Source organism: Takifugu flavidus, chromosome 1, assembly GCF_003711565.1.
Source record: "Takifugu flavidus isolate HTHZ2018 chromosome 1, ASM371156v2, whole genome shotgun sequence".
In the NCBI taxonomy this organism is placed as follows: domain Eukaryota; kingdom Metazoa; phylum Chordata; class Actinopteri; order Tetraodontiformes; family Tetraodontidae; genus Takifugu; species Takifugu flavidus.
Genome location: NC_079520.1, coordinates 25,934,054 through 25,960,510, shown reverse-complemented (window position 1 = coordinate 25,960,510; position 26,457 = coordinate 25,934,054). Strand labels below are relative to the sequence as shown.

At 46.3% G+C, this 26,457-nt stretch overlaps 4 protein-coding genes across 5 annotated transcripts; 2 read left to right on the top strand and 2 right to left on the bottom strand.

The window, feature by feature from the left end:
* Positions 1 to 10: 10 nt before the first annotated feature.
* On the bottom strand, positions 11 to 3,713 carry plaub (plasminogen activator, urokinase b). The gene is made up of 11 exons (XM_057049841.1): positions 3,419 to 3,713; positions 3,254 to 3,344; positions 3,082 to 3,186; positions 2,856 to 3,009; positions 2,188 to 2,285; positions 2,059 to 2,100; positions 1,785 to 1,986; positions 1,207 to 1,358; positions 992 to 1,126; positions 653 to 801; positions 11 to 587 (listed from the first exon to the last, which is right to left on the bottom strand). The coding sequence occupies exons 1-11, from the start codon at positions 3,527 to 3,529 to the stop codon at positions 408 to 410; spliced, it is 1,419 nt and encodes a 472-aa protein (XP_056905821.1). The 5' UTR covers positions 3,530 to 3,713; the 3' UTR covers positions 11 to 407.
* A 1,033-nt stretch (positions 3,714 to 4,746) lies between these two features.
* hid1b (HID1 domain containing b) lies at positions 4,747 to 12,028 on the top strand. Its single transcript, XM_057049469.1, has 19 exons — positions 4,747 to 4,891; positions 5,402 to 5,551; positions 5,945 to 6,115; positions 6,657 to 6,779; positions 7,948 to 8,054; positions 8,117 to 8,233; positions 8,722 to 8,947; positions 9,057 to 9,113; positions 9,198 to 9,338; positions 9,413 to 9,503; positions 9,593 to 9,744; positions 9,885 to 9,963; positions 10,059 to 10,223; positions 10,294 to 10,518; positions 10,599 to 10,720; positions 10,796 to 10,879; positions 11,064 to 11,155; positions 11,313 to 11,471; positions 11,755 to 12,028. Exons 1-19 carry the CDS (start codon positions 4,826 to 4,828, stop codon positions 11,816 to 11,818), a joined length of 2,391 nt encoding a protein of 796 aa, XP_056905449.1. The 5' UTR covers positions 4,747 to 4,825; the 3' UTR covers positions 11,819 to 12,028.
* A 182-nt stretch (positions 12,029 to 12,210) lies between these two features.
* Positions 12,211 to 14,813, bottom strand: LOC130534902 (proton channel OTOP3-like). The gene is made up of 7 exons (XM_057049595.1): positions 14,388 to 14,813; positions 14,182 to 14,318; positions 13,988 to 14,046; positions 13,646 to 13,764; positions 12,887 to 13,578; positions 12,647 to 12,790; positions 12,211 to 12,582 (listed from the first exon to the last, which is right to left on the bottom strand). The coding sequence occupies exons 1-7, from the start codon at positions 14,746 to 14,748 to the stop codon at positions 12,412 to 12,414; spliced, it is 1,683 nt and encodes a 560-aa protein (XP_056905575.1). The 5' UTR covers positions 14,749 to 14,813; the 3' UTR covers positions 12,211 to 12,411.
* Positions 14,814 to 16,577: 1,764 nt separating this feature from the next.
* Positions 16,578 to 24,161, top strand: ush1gb (Usher syndrome 1Gb (autosomal recessive)). 2 transcript variants are annotated; one of them, XM_057046953.1, is made up of 4 exons: positions 16,578 to 16,904; positions 21,655 to 22,102; positions 22,660 to 23,486; positions 23,947 to 24,161. In XM_057046953.1, exons 1-3 carry the CDS (start codon positions 16,741 to 16,743, stop codon positions 23,482 to 23,484), a joined length of 1,437 nt encoding a protein of 478 aa, XP_056902933.1. In that variant the 5' UTR covers positions 16,578 to 16,740; the 3' UTR covers positions 23,485 to 23,486; positions 23,947 to 24,161. The 2 variants fall into 2 exon arrangements, with proteins under 2 accessions (XP_056902933.1, XP_056902941.1); XM_057046961.1 differs by having other exon boundaries at positions 23,930 to 24,161.
* Positions 24,162 to 26,457: the final 2,296 nt, after the last annotated feature.

Genomic DNA, 26,457 nt, shown 5'->3' with positions numbered 1-26,457 from the left:
AATATTCTAAATTGTCTGTTTTTGTAGCACGAGGTGGGTTGATGTACTGGAATATGGAAATATTCTAAAGTGCCCGAACTGATGAAATAATGAATGTTCTGTTTCTGCGGAGATGGAGGATCATAAACACAGGTGGGGTTTTTTCTTGTTTGTTTGGTTTTTAAATATTCAGATTAAACAACTTTTGTCTTCCTCCGCGAAATCACCGGGTTGTACAACAGCGCCACCCAGTGGACAGAGAAGATTAAATAGATAGATAGATAGATAGATAGATAGATAGATAGATAGATAGATAGATAGATAGATAGATAGATAGATAGATAGATATTGTAAAGATTATAGCTAAGCATTCCGATTTTCAATTATTCCTAAAAATGAGTTTTTTAAGCAGCAGAACCGGAGCCTGATTATTTCTCGAGAAGCATGGATCCGCTCTGGACCTTCTCTTCTATCCAGCGCAGATAGTTGGTCACTCTGGTGTAGACGCCGGGTCGAAACTCTTTGGCACAGCCGTCGCCCCAGCTGATCACCCCAAACAGGAAGAGCCTGCCGTTGACCTCACACACCAGCGGCCCCCCAGAGTCCCCCTGCAGGACAGAGGAACATTAGAGGGACCTGACCCATCTGATCCAGCCTGAACTGTTCTGAATACCTTGCATGCGTCCCGGCTCCAGTCGGGCTGACCGGCACAGAACATGTTGCTGGTGATCAGGTTTCCGTAGTAGTCCTCCTGCCGACAGACGTCATCAGAGATGACATTGACCTGAGTCTCTCTGAGGTACTGGGACCTGAACCACGAACCTGGAGGACAACCAGGAGACCACTCAGCCAACTTTGCTTGTCCTTGTATTTTAGAGGTATTTGATGGTTTCACTGGGGGTTTTATGCCTTCATTTTAAAAGGTGTTTTGTGTTTTTGTGCACGGCTGCTTTCTGGGGTCCTCACTTCCTGTCAAGCCATACTTCTATTGGGAGCGGAGATGTTTCCTCACCATGTTGCTCTTTCCCGTACCCAGCGATCTCACAGGTGAGCCCAGGCTGGAGGAGATGCTGCGGCAGGCAGACGCTCCCCACCGTCCTGCTCTTCTTCGCACACGTTCCTCTGGTGGATTTCAGCTTCAGCAGCGCTGGAGAAACAAAAACACTGACGGGGAATCTGCGAAGCTGCGTCGCGCCTGATCTGCAGGAGCAACACCATCATCTGTACCGATGTCGTTGTTGAAGTTTCCGTCGGTGTTGTCAAAGTCCCTGTGGACGATGATCTGCTCCACTCCAAACTTCTGCTCCGTGGTCGATTTGCTCTCATTCAGGGCATTTTTCCCCAGGACGACAGAGAAACGGCGTGTTTTCAGATGTGACCTGAAAGACAAACTCTCCAGTCAGTCGGCACCTTCCTTACCCAGACCAGATTATGACATACCGGTAATCTGATTCAGGATAAAGGAAATAATGGTGCAGTTTTATTCAGTGTTTGTATGTGTGTGTGTTCTCACATTGACTACATAAAACTACACACAAATTCTCATTCTTCCAGCAAAGTTCTACTGGGTTCCATCACTTAAAAGGACTATTTGTTGGGATGGGATGGTTAGGGTGCTGAGCTGGGTAATGAATTATGTCCAAGAACGTAAACTGGAAGCTTATTTTAGACCCCTTGGTGGTCTCTGACAGTGGTCATGCTGGTGCATATAATCTGGACTCGACCGGGATTACTGGTGCAGCCAGGAGACTGGTCCAGGGTTCGATCCCATCCTTTGTGGGTTTATAAGTGGCCTGAGTTCCTACCCATCGGGGAAGCAGTGGGCAGCCGTGAGGACCCAGCAGGATGAGATCAGACTCCCCCCACAGCGGAACACTTTCTCCTTGGACTTGGCGCGCCAAAATATGGCAGCGACCCAGGGGTGGGATTCCACTGTGGCGACGGTCCCGCCCACGATCTTCATCTGCTTCCTCCTGCGGCGCTGCCCGCACGCCGACTCCATCGGCTCTGCAGAGGGACAACTTCATTCTTTGGAAATGAGGCACGAAAATGACGAGTTTGGTCAGGCTGTGGAGTTACCTGTGGCTGGATGAGCGGGGGTGGGCGGAGCCTGGCTCGGAGCTGCAAAATGAGGACACCTCAGATTAAGGACACCTCGATCACAAACTCTTAACGCGTTTTTCTTTTGTGGGACAGGAATGCACCTACACAAGTCTGAGCTACAGCGCGGAACTGCACAGTACTCCCACAGCAGCTGCTGGTTTTTCATCACGTAACACCACGGACGCCGCCTGAAGTGCAGGTTTCTGAGGGGAAAGACGTGGACCCACCTGGCAGTGACTGATGTCTGAAACACTTTAGAAATCTTATCAAAGTAAGATAGAGAGTGGTTCTCCTCGTGCTGGGTTCAGTTGTTTTTTTCTAAAAAAAAACCAACTGTAAACAGGCTGTTAACCAGATGGTGTAATTTTGTGATTTGGCCACAAGGGGGCTACATTGTACGTACAATATGATCTGGTTTACTTCCTTGTGTTAGTTCGTTGCTAATGAGTCTGCAAGCAGTAATGGTGTGATGCATGGTGGGAGTTTTACATATAAACATTCCTGATATCCAAAATATAATAAAGTGACAACAGAACAATCATGGTGGTACCAAAGTGACTGATAGAACAGGAATAAACCAAATCCACTTGAAAGAAGAAAAAAAAAGCAGAATCAGAGCTTTGATTTATTGCTCTGACATCATTTGACTGGAATAATCTGAGTCAAAAGCTCCAGCAGTTCTGAGCATTTTTAAACCTTCTCAGAGATGTAGGAACCAGGGACCAGACCTAAACAGTCACATTCGAGTGGTTCCTGTGATCCTGGAGGCCCACCTGCAGTAATTGTGTCTCCCTGAGTTTATGTCAGAGGCCAAGTAGCTCTCTCGGGTCTGAGGGTCCCAGACCCGGCAGGTCCTCCCGCTCTCTGACTGGGACGCCGTTCCTCTGTAGAACAGCCCCACGCCCTCGTAACACTGGCTGTTTTTGACTACAGCAGCAGAAGGTTCGTTAAAATTGTGGAACAGATGCAGGAGAGCAGCTCCTCAGCCGAGGTTCTCACCAGTTTCACAGTTTTTGCCCTGGAAGCCGTCGGCGCACAGACAGAACATGTGTTCTCCAGATGTTAGCGAAGGGACCGAAGTGCCTCCGTGCAGACAGAGTCCACCTGGTTTTCGGGAACACCATCAAGCTCAGCATCAGGCAGCAAGCAGGTCGCCATGAAAGGTTCTCACCTGAGCTCTCAGACAGGGACAAGAATGAAGTGGAGGAGGAGGAAGAGGAGGAGGAGAGGAAAGTCTGCCGTCGCCCCTCTCTGGATGAACCCTGACGGTAGAAAACAGTCTGAAAGAAATCTGCTGAAAACCAAATATCATGAAACAGGGTAGGAGGGTTCTTACAGCCTCGGCGGTGGTCAGGATGGCGAAGGCGGCTGCCAGAACCCTCCAGAATGTCATCTTCCTCACGCTGCGTCTGATCCACACTGCATGAAGGCACTTGTGGCGAAGCATTCTGGAGGAAAACCTCAGGCTTCGTCTTGTTTTGTCTGTGGCGTGCGGGGACCTGGAGAGCAGCGCCGTGATTGGCTGAGGAGAGTGGCATGAAGAAATATCTGACTTAATGTTGAAATGGCTATAAATGAGCAAGTTAAAGGGGCAGATCACATCAAATGGAATCGGATCTCAGCAAAAATGGGTCAGAACTGTAACCCGGTTGCAGAACTATTTCTTGTGTAGTTTTTCTGCCCCCCCCCTTCTGTATTCATCTACAGGTATCGCCGGCCTTCAAAGTTGACCTACTGACCTCCGACCCCGCTGATCCACCCAACTCGCTTATTTTAATTAATATAATGTATTTCTATGTTCTACCTATCCTATCCTCTACCTGTCCTCCCCCCTCTCCTCTCTCTCTACCCAGCCCCCCCATCAGCAGGAGGGTCCCCCTACATGAGCCTGGTCCTGCTCAAGGTTTCTTCCTGTTAAAGGGGAGTTTTTCCTTGCCACTGTTGCTTGATGGGGGTCAGGCCCTGGGATTCTGGAAAGCGCCTAGAAACAATTCTGATTGTAACAGACGCTATATAAAATTGATTGATTGATTGAATGTAGAAATAGTACCTCTTTTGTGAGAAATGTTTGAAAAAAATATAATTCCCCCCAAATGTAAAGAATTGAGGAGACATTAGATGCACTCAAAAGTGGACGAGTCAGTTTAAAAAAAAAATGTAAATAAGAAATGATGACGTCACACACAGCAAACGCCTTTGACATCCCGGAAGTGGCCTCGAGTTTGGATCCTGCTCCAGCGTGTTGACTTGTGCGACGTTTATGACCGTAGGAATAAATGCTTTTCACATACAGACAATAACAAACGCAAAAACAGTACACACTCACATGCCTGGATATCTAGATGATCAGTTTCCATTCGTATTGGACTTTATCTGATATTCCTTTGTTTTTATGGCAATTCACAATACAATATTTTTATTTGTTCACATTTGTTTACCTAGACAATTGTACGGGCATAAAGAAATACAAATAAAAATCTTGTTTATTTTAGATTATCTTGTGAATAAATTGCGATGTATAAGAGTTTCAAATTAATTTAGAGCATCTGTTGTCAGGACTTGTGTGTTTTATTCCCCCTGAGTGAGGATTTAAAACCTTCTTTTCGATCGACTTCTGACAGCTCCTCAGGAAGCTTTATTTTCCGAGCAGTACTTGAAGGCATCACGAGGAGGATGATGATTCTCCTCTATTCGGCGTTAACGTCAATCCGATCATCCAGCTGAAGTTTTTCCCAGCAAAAAAATGGGCAGCGGCGACTCCAAACTTCACTTCAGGAAAGCGGTGATTCAGCTGACCACCAAAACTCAGGTGAGTTTGTGCCCGAACGCGGTGAAGCGCCGCGTTTCAGCAGGTGAAAGTAGCAGCTGGCAGCAGGTGGACGCAGATGTGGAGATTAAACCGGTTTCCACTCAAACTGAAACATTTATCCAGAAATATGTCTTTCATTCTCTGTTAGCAACGATGCAACAAGTTCCGAAATTAAAGTCCTATCTAAGTTGTAAAGATGTGTTTAAAACGAACCAAGCCGTCTGTCACTACATTAAATCGATTCACCGGCATAAAAAGTAATCACATTTTCATGTTTAAAGACAGAAAACCGAATTGATCCACGACGGCCATGTTTTGATTGAAGTTCCTTGTGATATATCTCTGAAAAGTCGAGCTGTTAATTCCTTAATGCCCTTGTTATTTTAATAATATCGGTTTCTTCAGCTCAGACATTTGTTTACAGTAAAAGTAAAAATCCCAGCTGCTGTGTTCAGACCGGATCGGGGTCATGTTGTTCACACATGTTGTGGTGTCTCTCCTGTCCTGCAGCCTGTGGAAGCCTCAGATGATGCCTTCTGGGACCAGTTCTGGTCCGATGCCTCCACCACCGTCCAGGACATCTTTGCTCTGGTTCCAGCCGCTGAGATCCGGGCCGTGAGGGAGGAATCTCCCTCAAACCTGGCAACCCTCTGCTACAAGGTGAGCCGAGGAGGGAAGGAAGGAGGCAATATTCTAATGGTTGCATCCATCCCACCTGCTCTGTTGCCCCGGAGATGCCTGGAATGCTGCCATTTCTTGTTAAACTTGTCGGTACTGTTGACACTTCCGGTATTGGGTTTCATACTGGGCTTTACGAACATCCGTCTCCACAGTGTAAATTGGGTATTATTTAGCATCCAGCTAAATAAAACTAGCCCCGCCCCAAAACTCCAGTGACCTTTGTTAACCTTTGAATAATAATTGATTAATGGACACGGACGTGATTTCAGGGATTTTCCGGACTGTGGGAAGGTCTGTTGCTGAAAACGACAACAGTGTTCCGCGTTTCCGACCCTGCAGGTGTAAATATTTCTGCGTGTTGTTGCCCCACAGGCGGTGGAAAAACTGGTCCAGGGCGCCGACTCTGGCTGCTCCTCAGAGAAGCAGAGACAGACGGTGCTGAACTGCACGCGGCTGCTCACCCGCATCCTGCCGTACATCTTTGAGGACGCCGACTGGAGGGGCTTCTTCTGGTCCACCGTGCCCGGCGCCGGCAGAGCGGGGGTATGATCCATAACCCTGACCCCACTCTGGTCTGGAGGTCTTGTTCTGGAGGTTGGAGACCTGGGCTGCAGGTTCTTTAGTTACCTGTACGAAAGGAGACCCCCTGCCCGAACACTGACCACATTGTGCCCCCCATTGTCGGCTGAATCGTGCAGGGATTGAATGTCCTCTAATGGGGGGGGTGGAGTTAAAGTGCAACAGTCAGTCTGACTGTAAGAAAATTCTGTTGCTCATGCTAACCTAGCAGCATCCTCTTAGAGACCGCTAACACCTTTGAGATGGTGAAACAACCTGTAAAACAAAGAATTCTAAACCAATAAACACTTGTGAAGCCATCTTAGCCTGGTTGGCATAGAAACAGTTTTAACACCGATACGTTAGCTATGTGCTGGCTGTTCACGTTGACGAGCATGTCATCTCACCCAGCTCAGCACGTCTTTGACAGTCACATCAAAACATGGAAATATGATCTTCACTGGATACTTAAAAGTCCACCGTGACACACGTGACCTCTCCTGACCCTCGTTTCTTTGGCCGCCAGAACTTGGAAGAAGACGATGGTGAAGATGAAGCTCGACCGCTGGCTGAATTGCTGCTGCTGGCCATCGCCGACCTGCTGTTCTGTCCCGATTTCACGGTTCAGAGCTGCAAGAGGAAAAGCCCGGTGAGTCTAACAGGCAGTGTCCTCGATATCCTGCTGTTCATCTGGACAAAACAAGCAGCCGAATCTCAGGATTTACCTGTTCCCTAAAGTGATTCATGTCCGTGCATTAGCCTGAGCAGTTAGCTTAGCTTTAGATGAGTCCTGGAGATGGGCACGTAACTAAAAGATGTAACATTTATGTGCACATAGCTATTTCAGTTTGTGCAAGTTAAACTAAATAAACTAGCTAAAGCTAGGTGGCTTTGTTGAGGTTCAGGCTGACGTTTGCTCAAAGCTAATTTTTTTGGACAGAACTGGAGAATATGTGGTTTAAATGGATCTATAACACCACAGTCAATAAAACGTTGCATGTAATGGTTTTTCCTTTGTGGGTTAGCACGTAGCGCGTCCAGTTAGCGTGGTTATCTCACACTATCTTGTGTTGCGGTAGTTAATCAGTTACTGCACATGAAGCAGAGATGGAGGAATGTTTGTCCTCTGGGCTGCAGACAGGAGGGTGGACACGTCTCAACGGCGTTAAACAAACGTGAACAGCCACCGCGAAGCGTGTGTGTAGCCACCGCGTTGCCAAGGTGACCATATTAACCACCAGAGTTACACGGTTCAGTGGTAGAGACGGGAAATTAGCCAACTGAAAACATTCTTTTTATGTTTTTTATTAATCCAAGTTTGAATGAGAAGTTAAATTAGCGACTAATTCATAGAAAACAACATTGTCCTGGGACAACAACAGAAGCGCTATAGCATAAAAATAGCAGTTTTAACAAGGATGACATCACTCATAGCTGCCACGCTATCGTCACATGACAGCCTCCCCGAGTTATCGGTGCCCGACGAGCCAAGATATGAGCCGCTGAAGCGGCGGGTGAAGTGGGTGCGAGCACGCTCGCGGTGCATATTCCAGATTAGTCTGTAATTTAACACCTTTAATCACCTTTAGGAGCAACCAGTTTGTCTGGACACGTCAACTTTAGTTCCAGAATGTGCTTTAATGCTTTTATTATTTTCCTTCCTTCTGCCTGAAGCTGTTGGAGGAATTAGTTTAATACCTTGACTTGTTTTACAAATTAATCAAGGAGTCAAAGCAAAAGATGTGTGTTTTTTTTTTTTAGAATGTGCGTAGTTATGTTTATAGTTAATGTGGGATTAATTACTTAAGTGTTGGTAGGACACAGTGTTGGACACTCAGGCCATCGACAGCTGCGAGTACATCTGGGAGGCCGGGGTCGGCTTCGCTCACTCGCCTCCGTACAACCACGTGCACGACATGAACAGGTGATGGTTTAGCACGTCAGATGTGGACGCGTGTCCTCGTCTGACCGCGTTTGTTCCATCAGGACGGAGCTGCTGAAACTGCTGCTGACCTGCTTCTCCGAGGCGATGTACCTCCCCCCGTCAGCGGACAGGAAGAGCGTCAACCCCTGGGTCTCCTTCTTCTGCTCCTCGGAGAACAGGTAGAATTCAAACAGAGCGAATACACGCACGCACGTACGCACGCACACACTGTTTCGATGCCTTCTCTTCCTTGTCCGATGGATGGAGGGTAAGCATTAGAACTACCAGAAACACATTTATTTAATGCCGTTTTTTTGCCCCCTTTTTCATGGCATCCGCCAAGTATCCGGGAAATTCTGCCCTCTCGTGGCGCCACCCGGAAACACCAGAATGAATGTAAAGTAAACAGGAAGTGTAGCCGGTGTTTTACTGGTTTTAAGAATTTCCTGGAGGATAGAAACCAACTTTGGAAATAACAGTTGAAAGGGGCGGAGCTTGCTTGTATCGCCGCCATGTGAGCGCAACAGCCTGACAGTAGGGGAAAAACACTTAAAATAAATGTTCTCATAAACCTTTAATTGGATTTATACTCCGTCTAGGGAAAATGCCACACCTCCATCAGTGGTCACTGACTGACCCCCCCCGTTTCCCCCTCTCTTCCGCCCAGACACGCCCTCCCCCTCTTCACCTCCCTGCTCAACGTGGTTTGCGCCTACGACCCCGTGGGATACGGGATCCCGTACAACTACCTCCTGTCCTCGGACCAGCGGGAGCAGCTGGTGGTGCACGTGATCCAGGTCCTCATCATCGCCCTGGAGCACGAGGGCGTCGCCAGAGCCAGCCTGCAGGTTCTGGGGGGTATTTCACCCTCAGCAGCTGTGGGGCAGCAGGAGGTGAGAATTAGTGCTTTTATCTGTTTCGCCATGGTAACCGAGATGACGTATATTGTTTTTATTACGCATAAATGAGAGAAAACTGAAATATTGTGTTGTTTTTTTTCAGCCAGCAGAAGCTGAAAACCTTTTTGTGAATTATCTCTCCAGAATCCACAGAGACGAGGTGCGAAGAGCTCTGACACTAGTTTGTTTAAAGGATGATGCTGATGCTTCCACATTGAGGTTTTGTTTATCTTTATGGAATTAGGACCTGAGCTTCATGCTGAAGGGTCTGACTCAGCTTCTCAACAACCCTCTGGTCCAGACGTACCTGCCTCATTCTGCCAAGAAGATCCAGTTCCACCAGGAGCTGCTGCTCCTCTTCTGGAAACTCTGCGACATCAACAAGGTTCGGCGCTCCGACGAGGGCCCGAGATTCAGAATCGGCAGCGGAAGTTTAATTCCGGGGTCTTTTCCTTGTAGAAGTTCTTGTTCTTCGTCCTGAAGAGCAGTGACGTATTAGACGTTCTGGTTCCCATCTTGTTCTACCTGAACGACGCCAGAGCGGATCAGTGTGAGCAGAGACCGTGTCCTGATGTGTACCGTCACACTCCACGCACGCCTTTAACCCCCCCCCCCCCCCGCATGTGTGTTAACCTACAGCTCGCGTCGGCCTCGTGCACATCGGTGTCTTCATCCTCCTGCTGCTGAGCGGAGAGAGGAACTTTGGCGTTCGGCTCAACAAACCCTACGTTCTGCGTGTTCCGATGGACATTCCTGTCTTCACGGGAACCCACGCCGACCTCCTCATCGTGGTAAAAACTTTCACCCAAACAAAAGTAATGAGCGTAAAGATTATCAGGAGGAATAAAAACATATCAAAGATCCATATTAAGATCCATATAAGATCCAAGTGTGTCTAAGGAATGTGCTGTAATTTGACGGGTCTGTTTAGATCTTCCATAAGATCATCAGCAGCGGCCACCATCGCCTCCAGCCTCTCTTCGACTGTCTTCTCACTGTGATTGTGAACAGTGAGTATCCGATGGTGAAATGTCACCCCTGGTGGCTGATCCGTGCTACTGCAGCACAGTTCTGATTTTCCTTTTTTGTTGGTTTTTGACCACAGTTTCTCCTTACCTGAAAAGTCTGTCCATGGTGGCTGCTAACAAGCTGCTCCACCTCCTGGAGGCCTTCTCCACACCCTGGTTCCTCTTCTCCTCCCCCCAGAACCATTACCTGGTCTTCTTTCTCCTGGAGGTCTTCAACAACGTCATCCAGTATCAGTTTGATGGTGAGAGCGTGAGTCCAGGTCGACAGATCCCAGACCCGGATGCTGGTTTACTCCTAAATCTGCCTCGCAGGTAACTCCAACCTGGTGTACGCCATCATCCGAAAACGCAGCATTTTCCACCAGTTGGCCAACCTGCCGTCTGACATGGCATCCATCCAGAAGGCCCTGCAGCAGAAGAAGAGGAAGTCAGGGCTTTCCAGGTCCGGATCTGTCACGTCAGAGGCGGCGGATAATTCCAGAGTTCCCGTAGCAGCTGAACCCAGAATGTTCAATGCTAGTTTAGAGGCCACTCCAGGTATGAGGTTACATACGAGCTACAGATAATGTATCCGGAATTGTTTGGTTTGAAATATCAACTAAATTTGCGTCCTTTAGGCATCGATAAGATAACAGAAAAGGCTCAGGTGAGTGAAGAAGGCACCATGGTGTCCGTGTCAGACGTTCCCCCGTCAGTAGGAACCAGCGACACCGAGTCCAATTCGGACCGAGACCACGAGGTGGCGACAGTTGCTCTAGTGACCGCCTGATTGACCGCGCAGATAAAGTCATGAATTTATCGTTTCCTCTGTCAGATCAGTCACGCTCGGTCAGAAACGACGAGCGGTCAACCGTCGGCCATCTCCGCCTCGGCACCCTGGAGCGCTAATCCAGACTGGGTTGGTAGAAATGAACCAGCATGATGTTTTTGTCATGGCTGTCGTGGAGAACCACTGGGTCCCATACTTGGCCTTCACCTGTTTAGCAACTATCAGCATTATAATCGATCCAAAATGAGAAAGGTTCTTCATCAGCGTCTTTGCTGATGAGCCATTTGTTTCTGGTGCCACGTTTGTCCTTCAGGTGACGTCATGGAAGGTGAAGCTTCCTCTTCAGACCATCATGAGACTGTTACAGGTCCTGGTTCCCCAAGTGGAGAAGATCTGCATTGACAAGTAAGAAAGTTAAAGAGTTGAAGAACTAACCTTTAGGTGTCACATATTAGAAGATCAGAAGTAAAGTGTATTTTGTGTTGAACTTTTGGACTTTGAACGCTTTAACCAGTAATGATGCGAAGAACTGGACTCATTCTGACACTGTGGTCGTCTTCAGGGGTCTCACAGATGAGTCTGAAATCCTGAATTTCCTTCAGCACGGCACCCTGGTGGGCCTCCTGCCCGTCCCTCATCCCATCCTTATCAGGAAGTACCAGGCCAACGCCGGCACCGCCGCGTGGTTCCGTACATACATGTGGGGCGTCATCTACTTACGGTACAGCCAGGACGAGTGCAGCTGAGGTCAAAGTTCAAGGAAGAGCAAAAACATGATTTACACTGTCATAAGTTTCATACTTCAAATATCTTATTTTTCAGTCTGCGTGTGCTCGGTTACCGTGGCGATGTCTGCTAAACACGCATGTCATTAATCTGCACTGTTTGTTCCCCTGTTAGAACAAACACCAGTGTCATTAACTGGCGCCGCGGGTGTTGAGTAAACGTTTAGACGTCACGGCTTGAGTTTGATTCATTTTTCTTTCTGATGCCTGTCTCCGTAGCAACGTGGACCCGCCGGTCTGGTACGACACGGACATCAGGCTGTTTGAGATACAGAGGATTTAGGGCAGCCACTGAAACGATCTGTTGATCGCTCAGGATCTCTGGACGCCTGAACAAGGGTCACGTGAACGGACTCTGCAGAAGAACCGAGCAGAAACTAAAATAGCAAAAAGACTTTGTCTTTCTGTTTCTGTTGAAACGGAGCTACAATGTTCTGGATAGGAGATTAAACTCTAAGACTCAATAAAAGTTGATCCGGTTTCATGGTTTTAAGTGAAATCTTTGATCTCTGATCCACCACTGATTAATCCGACTGGATCTGGCCAGATTACCTGCCACGACCACACTAACCTCCAGGTGGCGGTATAAACATCATTGACGACCAGTCGGAGCGAAGTCGGGTACAACGGGCTTTAATGGAGTTATAATACAAAAGATCAAAGAGCACAACAAAAGGATTTCAATAGATTTATTTCAGAATAATTTACACACATGATTTATATTTAAAAATTGAAATGTAGTTTCTTTTAGGCTAGTTCCACGTTGCTGTGCACAACACAAACGTTTAAATCTTTAGTATTTCACTGTAAACTCTAAAAGTCGTCTGTTTTCATACTTGATGGTGGAAAACAGAACTGAGGACGTTTCTGGTTTGGTTACTCCATGAGGAGCAGCTCCATCAGCGCAGCCACTGAATGCATCCTGTAGAAAACGCTGAGCGGCTGGCTCAGGTTCACCAGAGCGAACCAGGCGGAGAAGCCAAAAAATTGTTTCCCGAAGCCGATCTCAAACTGGGGGTGGACTCCAAATGCTGGAATGACCCACATCTGAAAGACGAACGTAAAACATGTTCAAATGCAAAAAAAATGAGACGTGAACGTGTGAGTTTACCATGATGTTAGAGAGGATGAGGAAGGCACATATTTCTTTTATTATTCTTTGAGCCCAGGGTTTTTTCCCATCATGCACTCTGACAGCAGGTTCCCCCTCCCATCCTGAACCTCTCGTCATATCCTCTGACGTCTCTCTGTTGGACTGTGGGACAGAATGAACCCTTTGACAGCAACAATTCGTTTTTTAGAATTAAATTGAGCCATAATTCTAAAAAGTTAATTGGAATGTAGGTTTGACCTTAATCATTCTGTGCTTCTTCTTCTTCTTCTTCTTCTCTGCAAGGAGATTTGGGTGCCTGTGGAGACCCTCTATGATGAAGGTGTTCTGGAGGAGCAGCTCCAGAAGGGTGAGAATAGAGTAGGACAGGTCCAGGCTGGCCAGCGGCCCCTCAGCCCCCACAGTCAGGGTCGCCACCAAGGAGAAATAGGACAATGCGAGCTGGCCTGAAGCTGTGGCGATAAGGAGGACGACGTCCAGGTTGCGGGTGGGGTTATAACCTCCTTCTTTGACGTGTCTCTCCACCCTGTGGACCAGCAGTCCGACCAGGCAGCAGAGGGACATGAGGGGAATGACAACTATATGGTAGACGTATAACATGAGGAAGGCAAGATGGCGAAACTTCTGCCAGCTGACCCACAGCTGGTAGAGAATGAAGATGACCAGTCCCACCAGGATGACCAGAGCACCAGACACGAGGCCATAAATGACCCTCCCCTGGCGTATGAGGTCAAAGGTCAGCTTCTGGGTAACGTGGTGGTGGCCTGGGCTCACCTGCCGGCCTACGTTCTTCCACATGACGTAGATCATGCAGCCGGCCATCAGGTAGAACTCCATAGTGAAGGGGTAAAGAACTTCAACGCCTTTCCTGAAAGCGAGGCAGGACGAGTTTGTGCCGCACCGGCACAAATTCAAGTCAGAGATTCCTGGACCTGCGGAGAGATTCTGGTAATCGTCGCAGTGCGAGTCTGGAGAGAAGGAACACCTGGAGTCAGCTACCTTCTAAACCCGAGACAGACCCTTCTTTCTCCAGCTCGATCTCCTCATGGATGGTGTCCTCGGTGACGGCGTTCAGCCACAGCAGCACATCGGCCGAGAGGATCAGGATCAACCCGGACCTGAACCAGGCGTCACGGGCCAATTCAGCATTTGTTTCTACAGTTTTTGACTCAAGAGGTTAATTAAATGTCCTCACTGCTTTAAGTGCTTGTTACAAAACTAAAATAGGTAACAAATGGTAAGCAGGTCCTTGAATCTTTTTATGCATACATGTAAACTTTGCACTAGGATAAACAAACAAAGAAATCAACAAAAATGAGAACAGGATGTGGATTAATGTACCTGGTGACGACCTTGTGTCGGTGTATACAGTCTTTGGAGTGACACCACAGCAAATATGCCTGAGAAAGAAAGACAGAGTAATAGTTTAAATTTAGCAAATGTAAAAAATGCATTTAGTACATGTAAAATTTACTTTGCTTGTCTGGAAATTAAATCAACACTTAAATACTCGTCTCTGAGGACGTAAATGTTACCTGCAGAGCCAGGAAAGGGGCCTCGATGAACGGGGTTACCACTCGGGGAACGGGCTTACATTCCCTCATCATCATCAGATACCCGATCATGCAGACGAACAGGAGAACGCTGAGCCCAGCAAAGAGAACCAGGACCACTGGACCAGGAGAAGAACCACATCAGAGCAGAAAACAAGCACCAACCTTTCAGAATATCCTCCTCTTACTGGTGGCGGCCACTCCCCCGGCATGGTGGTCTTGATGTGGACTCATGTCAGGCTGTTTCCTGGCCCACAGCAGGTACCAGAGCATCCATGCCACACTCACCCCCATCAGCAGCAGCAGGAAGACCCGGGCCTCCTGGTTCTGCTGCCCCCCTGAGTTGAAAAGCTGTCCGGTTATCAGAGCCACTCCCAGCAGGACCACATTCAGGCCCAGCAGACCGGAGATCAGACCCCTGCTTCCGGGAATCAGCACGTGGTCCAGGTTGTGGTGCAGGGGGTCTGGTATGATTGGGTCGTCCCTGAGGGGGATTACATGTGCCCCCGACAAGGGAGTAGAGTGCCTGTCTCCAGAATCAGGGTTCATATCCGTGGTGTTTCAGGCCTCTTTAACCTGTCGAGGCACGAAAACGGTTGTTTTCTTAAGATCTGCCGTCAGGCTCTGAGTGGGTGTGGCTACCATGTGGGTGTGGCTACCATGTGACATACCTGAAACAACAGGTGTCGTGTGCACTTTTGACAAATGAAGTTCAGAGACTCCGGCAAGAGCACTGTTTATATAAAAGCAAAGGTTATTGAGACGGAATCCAGGATCCCAGGTCACAGATTTCTGCCAAAAACTTCATATAAATTATATTAGAGTCTGTAAACCTCTGAAACCGTGTATGTAAAAGTCTGCCGACATGTTTACGTAAACCTGAGCGGTTTTTGCATAATTCTGAAAGAGAACAACTCCGAGATGGTGGAAGATAAACAAAGAAAATCATGTTGCTTTTTTTTTTGCATGTTTCGGTCCATTAAAGGTGCTTAAGATCAACATTTAAATCTAGATAGGTAGGTAGGTAGATAGATGGATAGATAGATAGATAGATAGATAGATAGATAGATAGATAGATAGATAGATAGATAGATAGATAGATAGATAGATAGATAGATAGATAGATAGAGAGATAGAGAGATAGATAGATAGATAGATCTGCCCACCTCCAAAGGCAGCGAAGGTTAACAAAAGAGATTTTGCATTTTTTATCCTGTTTCCTCTCCATGCAAAAGCTGCTGGTGGTTACGTTTTTTTGCCTATTTTTCAAGCAAATCTTCTGCATTTTCATATGTTTTGAAAGCTGATAAACTCGCAAGTCTTCTTTAAACTTGTCATACTGAATTACATCTGTTTTGGTTTTGAAAGAGAATCAGGCCAACTCTGTTTATTTAATTGTCAATCCCATAAATTAAAGAAGATGCTGACAGAGTTTTTAGCTTTAACAAAAACTGTAACTAACCAGGATTGTTTTGTAGGTCAAATATGTCAAACTTATCATCTTTCATCTTTGTGTGGTTTCATCACGGGCAACTAATGTTTGCATATTTCCACGAGCAAAATCCAAACAAGTATCTGATTTTAATTTAGTTTTCAACTTTACTTAAAAATGAACAAAAGCAAAAACAGATTGTGAAGTTGCTCATTTTCCAGTAACTATCTCAATTGCAGCAACTTTGGTATCAACTGCGACACCTCGTGGTCAAGAAGGCTAAATAACTAAATAAATAAATCACATTTTGGCTCCTAATTATTTGTAAATTATGAGCTAATGTGTTTACCTCTGATAGGAGTTATCGATCCTGTGGTCCTTCAGGTTAGTGGCAGTACAATTACGTTTCTCGTCAAAATCTAGTTATTAATAAAATGCATCTATCATGAAAAAAGATTTTTGTAAAAGAACGTTTTGCGCCTCTATTCATTAATTCACTCCCGCCTCTAACGTAATCAGAATCAGTGCGTCACGTTATCAGTTGTGACGTTGTAATTTGCTTGTTTAGGCTCATTGATTTATTTATTTTAATTCAGGGTTTTACTCACCTGCGGCTGCCAGACCATAAGGAGAATCACTTCACACCCGGAAATATGAGCGTAGTTCAACAGTCTGAGCAGTCCGCCTGGCTGTCTGCCGTCCTGTGTGTCAATATTTGTGTTTTATTTACTTACTTTAGTTTATTTTTAGATCAATCTTTTAATTTAACTGAACACGGTATTTTATTAATAGCCTTCAGTGATTTATAAATAAATGAAAGTGTTAAAAACAGTGAAGTTGATGCATTTGAAGAAAAATATTTTGGTTTTATTTTGTTTGTGTCACATTTTTAATGTATATGTGACGTAATAGGGGGCGTGTCTTGAGTTTCGGCCGACCCGCCCTGTCCTGAAAAGTTGCGCGCCTCGTGCTCGCCTTGTCTCTTAGCAACCAGCCTGATCCCCTACAGGCCGGTACGAAACGTCCCTCCCCCGGAAAGCTGGCGATATACCGGCACAGAACCTCCAGAATCTTCATGGAACCAAACCCGGAGTGAGTCGAGGGCCGCCATGAACGACCGGTACCACCGGGCGGCCCGGGACGGCTACCTGGACGTATTGAAGGAGGCGACGCGGAAGGAGCTGAACGCCCCGGACGAAGATGGGATGACGCCGACGCTTTGGGCCGCCTACCACGGCAACCTGGAGGCGCTGCGGCTCATCGTGGGGAGAGGGTGAGTCCATATCCCGGGGCACCAAACAGGACCAGCGGGGTCCGTTTAGTCACCTAGAACTTCTCTTCCAGTCCACTCCTCGACTGTAGAGATGCTAATTTAGTGACTAGAAAGATGCGAGCCTGACATTTTTCTGCCTAATCAGCCTGTTTACCCGAAAGGTCACTGCCAAGCGGCTGGTAAACTGGTTTAAAGGTTGACATATTTCCTGGAGGACAGGACCCGTCTGTCAGGGGGGGTTATATGGGACCAGCAACGTTGAGCTCCACTGAGTTTGATGCTGGATGCAGGAAAGGTCACAGTGATTGATGGACATCCCAGCCGGACATGAGGGGAGCAGATGAGAAATCAGAGCTGAGGGGTCAGTGGTTCTATAAGGGGACAAGTTACTGTTAGTGTCTCTCTTTAGCTTCCTGTACAGCCACAATCCAAGCTGCAGCTTTAGATTTGAGACCTTGCAGAAGCCTTGAGACATTCCTGACACGGCGAAAAAAGAGTTGGGTCCGCATGTTATTCGGGGTTCTGGTTGTATCCTGGCAGAGCCTCGTGCGGTCCTGGTCCAGGTCCTGAAGCTCTGAACCTTTAAAGTGGTGGGGAAATTAAATCAGTGTTGGCGGCGGTGCCCCTGCAGCCCGATGGCGACGGTGTCTCTGTGTGCCTGCAGAAAAAGAGTGGCGGCGTGCAGGATAAATAATGCACACACACCTCTGTCATGTTTAACCTGCGGCGCTTCAATTATTGAGCAGAGTGAGCCGTGACCCAATGATGTAAGCGCAGCGTAAACAGGAAGTTGGCCCGCATCTGTTTTAATGAACTGTGTTTAATTTAATCAAAGTCTGGATTGTTTGATCTGCACAGATGTGCAGTAAAAAAACACTAAATCCAAGCCAGGTTCTACCCAAAGGACATCACCTGTAGCTCGGGTCCGACGGTGCTTCAGGTGTGAGGTTGTGTCTTGTAGGTCAGGCTAATCGTCCTCCTTCTGTTGGTGTGAGAGGATCAGCTTGACTTTCTCGCTGAATCTGGGTGAACCGGGTGTTAAACACGTCAGGAAGCTTTGAAGGTGGTGATACCTGTAGATGAATACAGAAGGGGGGGGGCAGAAAAACTACACAAGAAATAACATCACTACTCGGCAAGGAGGAGAGGAGAGGAGAGGAGGAGAGGAGAGGAGAGGAGAGGAGAGGAGAGGAGAGGAAGCCATGACCCAGCAAGCCATGACCCAGCAGGGTGACAAGAATCTTTCAGGTGATCATGTTTCCGGACCCCGGCAGCCTCGGCCTATAGCAGCATAACTAGGATGCTGACCTAATGATTAGACGACCCCCTAAGTATGATAATTTGTCTGTCTATGATAGTAACTGGGACTATGGAATTAGTGATAATAAGCTCTTTCAAAGAGGTAGGTTTTAAGTCTGATCTTAAAAGTAGAGATGGTCAGCCTACCGTACCAGGACAGGGAGCTGGTTCAACAGCAGGTTCCACAGCAGTTCATAATGTTTGTGGACAGAGCTGAGATAAAGATTAGCAACTCAAAATTAGAGACCATGGTCCTCAGACTGAAAAGGGTGGATTGCCCACTGTCATTGTATAGGAGTGACCGCCCCAAGAGGAGGAGTCTAAGTATCTTGGGATCATAAGATTGACAGTTGGATTGGAGCAGCATATGCAGTACTGCGGACACTAAGTTGATCCGTTGTGGAATAGAGAGCTGAGCCAGGAGGCATGGTTCTCTGTTGACCAGCAAATCTACATTCCAACCCCCTACCAATGGTCATAACATTTGGGTAATGATCGTAAAGACACGATTGAAAAGACAAGATGTCAAATGATTTTCCTTCAGCGTGGCTGGGCTCTGCCTTACAGGTAGGGTGAGGTGGTCAGCCATCCGTAGGGAGGCTCCTGGATACCTCAATGGGGCATGTCCATGTTTGCGGCATGCCTATGTTGGAGACCCCGGGACAGACCTAGGATACAGCGGAAAGATCGTATCCCTTGGATGGCCTGGGAACACCATGGAATTCCCATGAGGAGTGGAAGTAGCTGGGAAGAGGAGTGCTTGGCCTTGCCTGTTGAGGCTGCTATCCCAACTACCTGGATAAGCTGCCAGAAGTTGAAGAACAAGACCTTACCCAAACAAATATTGTGTCATAGTCTGTAGCAGGATTTGAGATGCCCTTTTTTATGATCAGAAGAAAAGGTTGCAGCATTTGATCATGGATTCATCAGAATTTCAAATGAAAGCTTAAAGAAATGGCTAGGCTAATTGTTTTTAAAAGTGACCAAAAATCCTACAATAAAAGTTAGCCAGGTTGACTTGAAAGTTTATTTCAGAAAATAGAAAATAGTCTGCTGAAAATGGTATTTATGTATAATCAATACTGCAGAAAGTAAGACACCAAAACCAGAACTTGTACGAAACAGAAAAGGTTAATAAAATATTTTGGGACCTGGTGAGGTTGTGCGTGTGTGTATTCTAGGTGATATTTTGGGAACTTGCCTCAACGTGTCCAAGTCAAATAAAAACATCACCCAGAGAATCTAAAGATTGTTACATACACTCACCGGCCACTTTATTAGGTACACCATGCTAGTAACGGGTTGGACCCCCTTTTGCCTTCAGAACTGCCTCAATTCTTCGTGGCATAGATTCAACAAGGTGCTGGAAGCATTCCTCAGAGAGTTTGGTCCATATTGACATGATGGCATCACACAGTTGCCGCAGATTTGTCGGCTGCACATGCACATCCATGATGTGAATCTCCTGTTCCACCACATCCCAAAGATGCTCTATTGGATTGAGATCTGGTGACTGTGGAGGCCATTTGAGTACAGTGAACTCATTGTCATGTTCAAGAAACCAGTCTGAGATGATTCCAGCTTTATGACATGGCGCATTATCCTGCTGAAAGTAGCCATCAGAAGTTGGGTACATTGTGGTCATAAAGGGATGGACATGGTCATCAACAATACTCAGGTAGGCTGTGGCATTGCAACGATGCTCAATTGGTACCAAGGGGCCCAAAGAGTGCCAAGAAAATATTCCCCACACCATTACACCACCACCAGCAGCCTGAACCGTTGATACAAGGCAGGATGGATCCATGCTTTCATGTTGTAGACGCCAAATTCTGACCCTACCATCCGAATGTTGCAGCAGAAATTGAGACTCATCAGACCAGGCAACGTTTTTCCAATCTTCTATTGTCCAATTTCGATGAGCTTGTGCAAATTGTAGCCTCAGTTTCCTGTTCTTAGCTGAAAGGAGTGGCACCCGGTGTGGTCTTCTGCTACTGTAGCCCATCTGCCTCAAAGTTCGACGTACTGTGCGTTCAGAGATGCTCTTCTGCCTACCTTGGTTGTAACGGGTGGTTATTTGAGTCACTGTTGCCTTTCTATCAGCTCGAACCAGTCTGGCCATTCTCCTCTGACCTCTGGCATCAACAAGGCATTTCCGCCCACAGAACTGCCGCTCACTGGATATTTTTTCTTTTTCGGACCATTCTCTGTAAACCCTAGAGATGGTTGTGCGTGAAAATCCCAGTAGATCAGCAGTTTCTGAAATACTCAGACCAGCCCTTCTGGCACCAACAACCATGCCACGTTCAAAGTCACTCAAATCACCTTTCTTCCCCATACTGATGCTCGGTTTGAACTGCAGGAGATTGTCTTGACCATGTCTACATGCCTAAATGCACTGAGTTGCCGCCATGTGATTGGCTGATTAGAAATTAAGTGTTATCGAGCAGTTGGACAGGGGTACCTAATAAAGTGGCCGGTGAGTGTATTTCTTCCATGTGACAGTTGGGGACTAGACTACAGCCAGTTTGTAGAAGAATAAAAGCACAGTATGATTCAGATTCAGGTCCTTTATTTGTCCCACATGGGGAAATTTACAGCGTAACAACAGCAAGAGCAGAGAAAAATAAAATAAAATAAAAATAGAATAAAATTGGGAATATAGAAAGAGGATGTGTATATACAATAATCCAGGTAAATGGATACTCAGCCCCTGTACATAGTACAGAGGGTGAATACAATATACATATCATATATACATATCAGGATATATAATATTCAGTCTGTGCTAGCGGGCGTTATGTTTATTGTGCAGTCTGACAGCAGCCGGCAGGAAAGATCTGCGATGCCTCTCCTTCACACAGCGAGGGTGGAGCAGCCGCTCACTGAAGGAGCTGTCAGGGTGTCCTTAGGGGGTGGGATGTGTTGTTCAACATGGATGACAGCTTAGCCATCATCCTCCCGTTTCCCACCACCTCCACCGAGTCCAGGGGACATCCCAGGACAGAGCTGGCCCTCCTTACCAGTCTGTCCATCCTCTTCCTGTCCCTGTCCGTGATGCTACTGGACCAGCAGACAATCCCATAAAATGATGGCGTATACACAATTTTCAGCATAGAATTGATGGCCTCTTATAGTGCCTATCCTAAAACATGTTATTTGTAATTTAATTCCTACTTTCCTAGAGATGGAGTCAGCCTACCGTACCTTGACAGGGAGCTGGTTCCACAGCAGGGGGGTTGGTCGTTAAATGCTTGGCCCCCCACTCTACCCCTAGAGAGTCTGGGGACCACAAGGTCGTTAGTCTCAGGGAAAGTAGCTTGTAAGGTAACGGATTAGCATGCAAATTGAATAGACAGTTTTTTTTGGTTACGTATCTAACCTGGAATGTTACGGGTTTGACTGAGGCATCGTTGAAATGCGTCATGGAAACGTCCTTTCTGTCTTCCAGAGGTGACCCTGACAAGTGTGACATCTGGGGCAACACGCCGCTTCACCTGGCAGCTGCCAACGGCCACCACAACTGCCTGTCCTTCCTGGTGGCCTTCGGTGCCAACGTCTGGTGCCTGGACAACGACTACCACACGCCGCTGGACATGGCTGCCACCAAGGGACACATGGAATGTGTCCGCTATCTGGACTCCATCGCTGCCAAGCAGATAACGCTCAACCCAAAACTGGTTAGCAAACTGAAGGACCGGGCGTTCCGAGCCGCGGAGCGCCGGATCAAAGAGTGTGCAAAACTCCAGAAGAGGCACCACGAACGCATGGAGAGAAAGTTCCTGAAGGAATCGGCAGCTTTGGACAACTTAGACGCTATTAGCTTTTCTAGCTACACCAGCAGCAGCACACTGAGCCGCAAGTTCAACACCGTCACCTCCAACATGCCATACTCGCAGGTGGTTACTATTTGTCTATGGGAATATTAACAAAAGAAAAAAAATCAAGTAGTTTGTGTCATATTCAGGTGAAGGCTAGCTAAGTCTAGCTTGGACCGACCTGATGGTGACTGTGCACCATTTCAAATAATAACAGTTGCTCTCAATAGCAGATAAAATCGCTCTCTGTCAGTGCTAATGCCCATTCCGTTTACCTCGGAGGTCGGAAGTCGGCGTTGGGAACGACATCGGAAATTAAGTTGATCGTGTTTGCAAAAACTGTTCCCGCACTGTTTAGCCTTTGTTAGCCAGTGTCAGCATGGCTACACACATCACGTGAAAAATGTAAATTTCCATACATATACACCAAACAATATTATGAATATGGCTGCTTTAGTACGAAAAAAATAGTCAGAAGTGTATTATTAGTGTTATAAGTTTAATATTAGCAGCCATCTTTGAAGAGTTGACTTGGGGGTTGCGAGGATTCTCCATTAAAGATGTCTAACTCAGGACTGTGCAATTCTGACTTCTGCGTACAAATGGATCACACCGTAAAGACTCTGCTTTCCTTTCAGGCCACCCTGCATTCCACCGCCAAGGGCAAGGCCAAGTTACAGAAGAAGCTGGAGAAGAAGAAGCAGGTCGATGGAACCTTCAAGATCTATGAGGACGGTAGGAAAAGCGTGCGCTCGCTATCTGGCCTGCAACTCAGCAATGACGTCATGTTCCTGAAACACGGCACGTATGCCAACCCAAAGGAGCAGTCGCGCCTGAACATCCGCGACATGTTCCACCAGCTTCACCAGGATGATGACGACGACACCATCTCCCGCGCCATGAGCGACCCCGGCCTCCACGATGCTGCGTATTCGGAGATCAGTGCCGACTCCGGACGCGACTCGCTGTTCACCCGACCGGGACTCGGCACCATGGTGTTCAGGAGGAACTACATGATCGGGGATGCGTTTGGGGCCGCTGCACACAATGAGGGGAGCGTCGCCGGGAGCGAGCCTGTGGGTCGGGCTCCCAACGTTCGTCTCCGAGGACATCTGCCCCGTCGCTCGCCGAGCTTGGACGAAGACAGTATTGGCAGTGCTTTGAGCCTGCAAGAACGGAATGCTCAGGAGTTGCCCTGGGAGGAGGTAGACATCAGTTTGGACGGGGACTTGGAGCCAGAGAACAGTCCCCTGGAGACCTTCCTGGCCTGTCAAGGCCTCAGTGAATTCATGCAGATCTTCCTGAGGGAGAAGATTGATCTGCAGGCTCTCCTGCTGTGCTCTGATCAGGACCTCACCAGCATTCACATCCCGTTGGGCCCCAGGAAGAAACTCCTGGAGGCCTGTAAGAGCCGCCTGGACACTCTTGAGGAACCAGATACCATTGAAGACACGGAGCTTTAAAGGTGAGCTTAAACTAACGATGGTCGTATAACTAAAACTGTTCTGTGGAGTTTCAATTTTGCTTTCATCTTTTTAAAATCTCGACCTGAAATTGGACCAGTTTTGTGTGTTTGGTTGATGTAACGTGTCACTTCCTGCCGCTGGTGCTGCGGTAACAGGAAGCAGAGGTCTGGTACTGATTCTGTACATGAGCAGCTCGCTCAAACAAAAAACAATTTTCGTAATTCATAACAGAATCTGTCAGAAGAGTTTATTAAATAAAGGGTAAATGAACCCTTTTCAATAATGTAATTCCTCCATAGTTTTTGGAAATAAACCGCCATTCGCAGTCAAATCGCTCTATCTAGTGGCGGTAGTGGGGACGTGACACGCTGAACTTCGGGGAAAGGATTTATGTCTGTTCATTCAGTCATTTTTAAGGTCATTTATTTATGTGTGTTTTCAGATTTGGCACACATTAAGGTGTACCACGCTGCTCCATGTAGTGCTATTACTCTCCATGAGATCAGTGAACGCACCGGAGTCCAGGAAACTTGGAAGAAAAAGAAGTTTTGCCACAAATACAAACGCAGGAACACAACATGTGACGTGTTTGTATGATTTCTTACATTACGATACATTGTATTCACTCATGTCATGACATTGTTATTGTTTTAATAAATATATTTATTTGGTGACTTCCTGCTTTTTCATTCACTGTTAATCTGCAAACACTCGCAATTGTGAAAACAAAAGTGTGTGTGCATGTGTGTGATAAGGTTGTTATCTCGGGTTCCTGTTGGACATATTTAGTTTCAAATCTCTCCCACTACACTCACAGTAACTTATAACGTGGAAAAATGTAACATCTCATCAGAAGAATTTATTGCTATCGAGTTAAATTTAAAGGTCCTTTAACTATTGCAAACGTGTCATTTTGTTGTTTTTACTATTAGATTGAAGCCTTCTTACATCTCCACAGGTAAATATTGATATCAGTCGATGGTGTTCAGAGAGATATCAAGAGTGTTGATATTTGACAACTTTAGGGCTGAAAATCCTCATATTGTGAGGACTTTCTTCATCAAAGTTGTGTTTTAGATGTAATCAGAGCGGTGCGACACACTGGGGTTCTCAGGTTTTCGCGTTCGCTGCAGAAACAAGCGTGTTGATCCGCACTTAAAGATATCAATAACTTTATTATTAAGGTTCTCTTCTCTCCTCAAGTACTCAAAGGAGCCAATTGTTGCAGACTGCATGGTCACCATCTTGTGTAAACTCCTCAAGAGGGAATCTAAAAAGAGTAACAGTTTTTCCAGGTTTTTCTCACATAAGGCTCAGAAACTTTGGGAGTTTTTAACATGTTGTATCATGCCTGCTGCTGATTGATTACCAGAAGAAACAACCAGCCCCTTCGAAAGAACCACCAGCCCCTTCGAAAGAACCACCAGCCCCTTCGTAAGAACCACCAGCCCCTTCGAAAGAACCACCAGCCCCTTCGTAAGAATCACCAGCCCTTTCGTAAGAACCACCAGCCTCTTTGTAAGAACCAACAGCCCTTTAAAAGCATCAAAAGAATCAATGGCCCAATTGAAAGCATCACCAGCCCCATCAAAAGAATCACCAGCTTCACTAAAAGTATGTCAAACCCAAATGAAAAAACTACGAGCCCCAAGGTTTTGGTATTTACAAAGTAGAGACCCGAGTCAGGAATAGTCAAATGGCTTTTACAAAGAAAATAGGCTGCTGAAAATGTTTTTTACCGGTATGTATAATCAATACTGCAGAAAGTATGACACAAAAACCATAACTTGTACTGAACAGAAAAGGTTATTAAAATATTTTGGGGCCTGGTGAGGTTGTGTGTGTGTATTTTAGGTGATATTTTGGGAACTTGCCTCAACGTGTCCAGGTCAAATAAAAACATCACCCAGAGAATCTAAAGATTGTTACATATTTCTTCCACATGACAGTTAGGGACTAGACTACAGCCAGTTTTGTAGAAGAATAAAAGCACAGTATGATGGCGTATACACAATTTTCAGCATAGAATTGATGGCCTTATAGTGCCTATATCCTAAAACATGTTATTTGTAGTTTAATTCCTTTTTTTTTTCAAGATCCAGATATTTGTTCTATAATAGTTATAAATGATGCATTAAATTATTTAGAAACAAGAGAATAAGAGCGGTGTATAATTATAAAAATAAAGCAGATTTGTGAGACTTGTTATTATCACAGTTGTTAAAAAATAAAGGGCCAATATGGATCAAAGCACTACATATTAATTGTGCCATAAGGCTTTGATCCATCATTGTATTTTTGTTGATTTGTTTAGGTAGGGCAAAATATTATATGTTAAACACCAACGCAAAAAAATATATACAACGAATGAAAAATGCTAAAAACAAGCAGCCCTGTTAACGCCAGCTCCAGCCCCACTGAACTGAAGGTTGGGGTATTTACAGATGTAGGAGACACCCCAGTCTCCAACAGATGCGTGGTTTTTACAGAGGACCATTTATCAAGTTATATAAATGGCGAGGAAATTGCAACTTCAGAAGACACTAATGAACAAGTACAAGAAGCACAGGAACTTTCAGTGACTCATAAAATTCATGAAGACAAAAAGCCAGTTTCAGTAGGTGAGGAGGACGAAGACTCAGCTTCAGTCTCTCCTCAATCAGAAGGAAAAAGGATGTTTTTTGTAGATGAGGATGAAGAACCAGCTTCAGTAGGTGAGGAGGACGAATACTCAGCTTCAGTCTCTCCTCAATCAGAAGGAAAAAGGATGTTTTTTGTAGATGAGGATGAAGAACCAGCTTCAGTAGGTGAGGAGGATGAAGACTCAGCTTCAGTCTCTCCTCAATCAGAAGGAAAAAGGATGATTTTTGTAAATGAGGATGAAGAACCAGCTTCAGTAGGTGAGGAGGACGAAGACTCAGCTTCAGTCTCTCCTCAATCAGAAGGAAAAAGGATGATTTTTGTAGATGA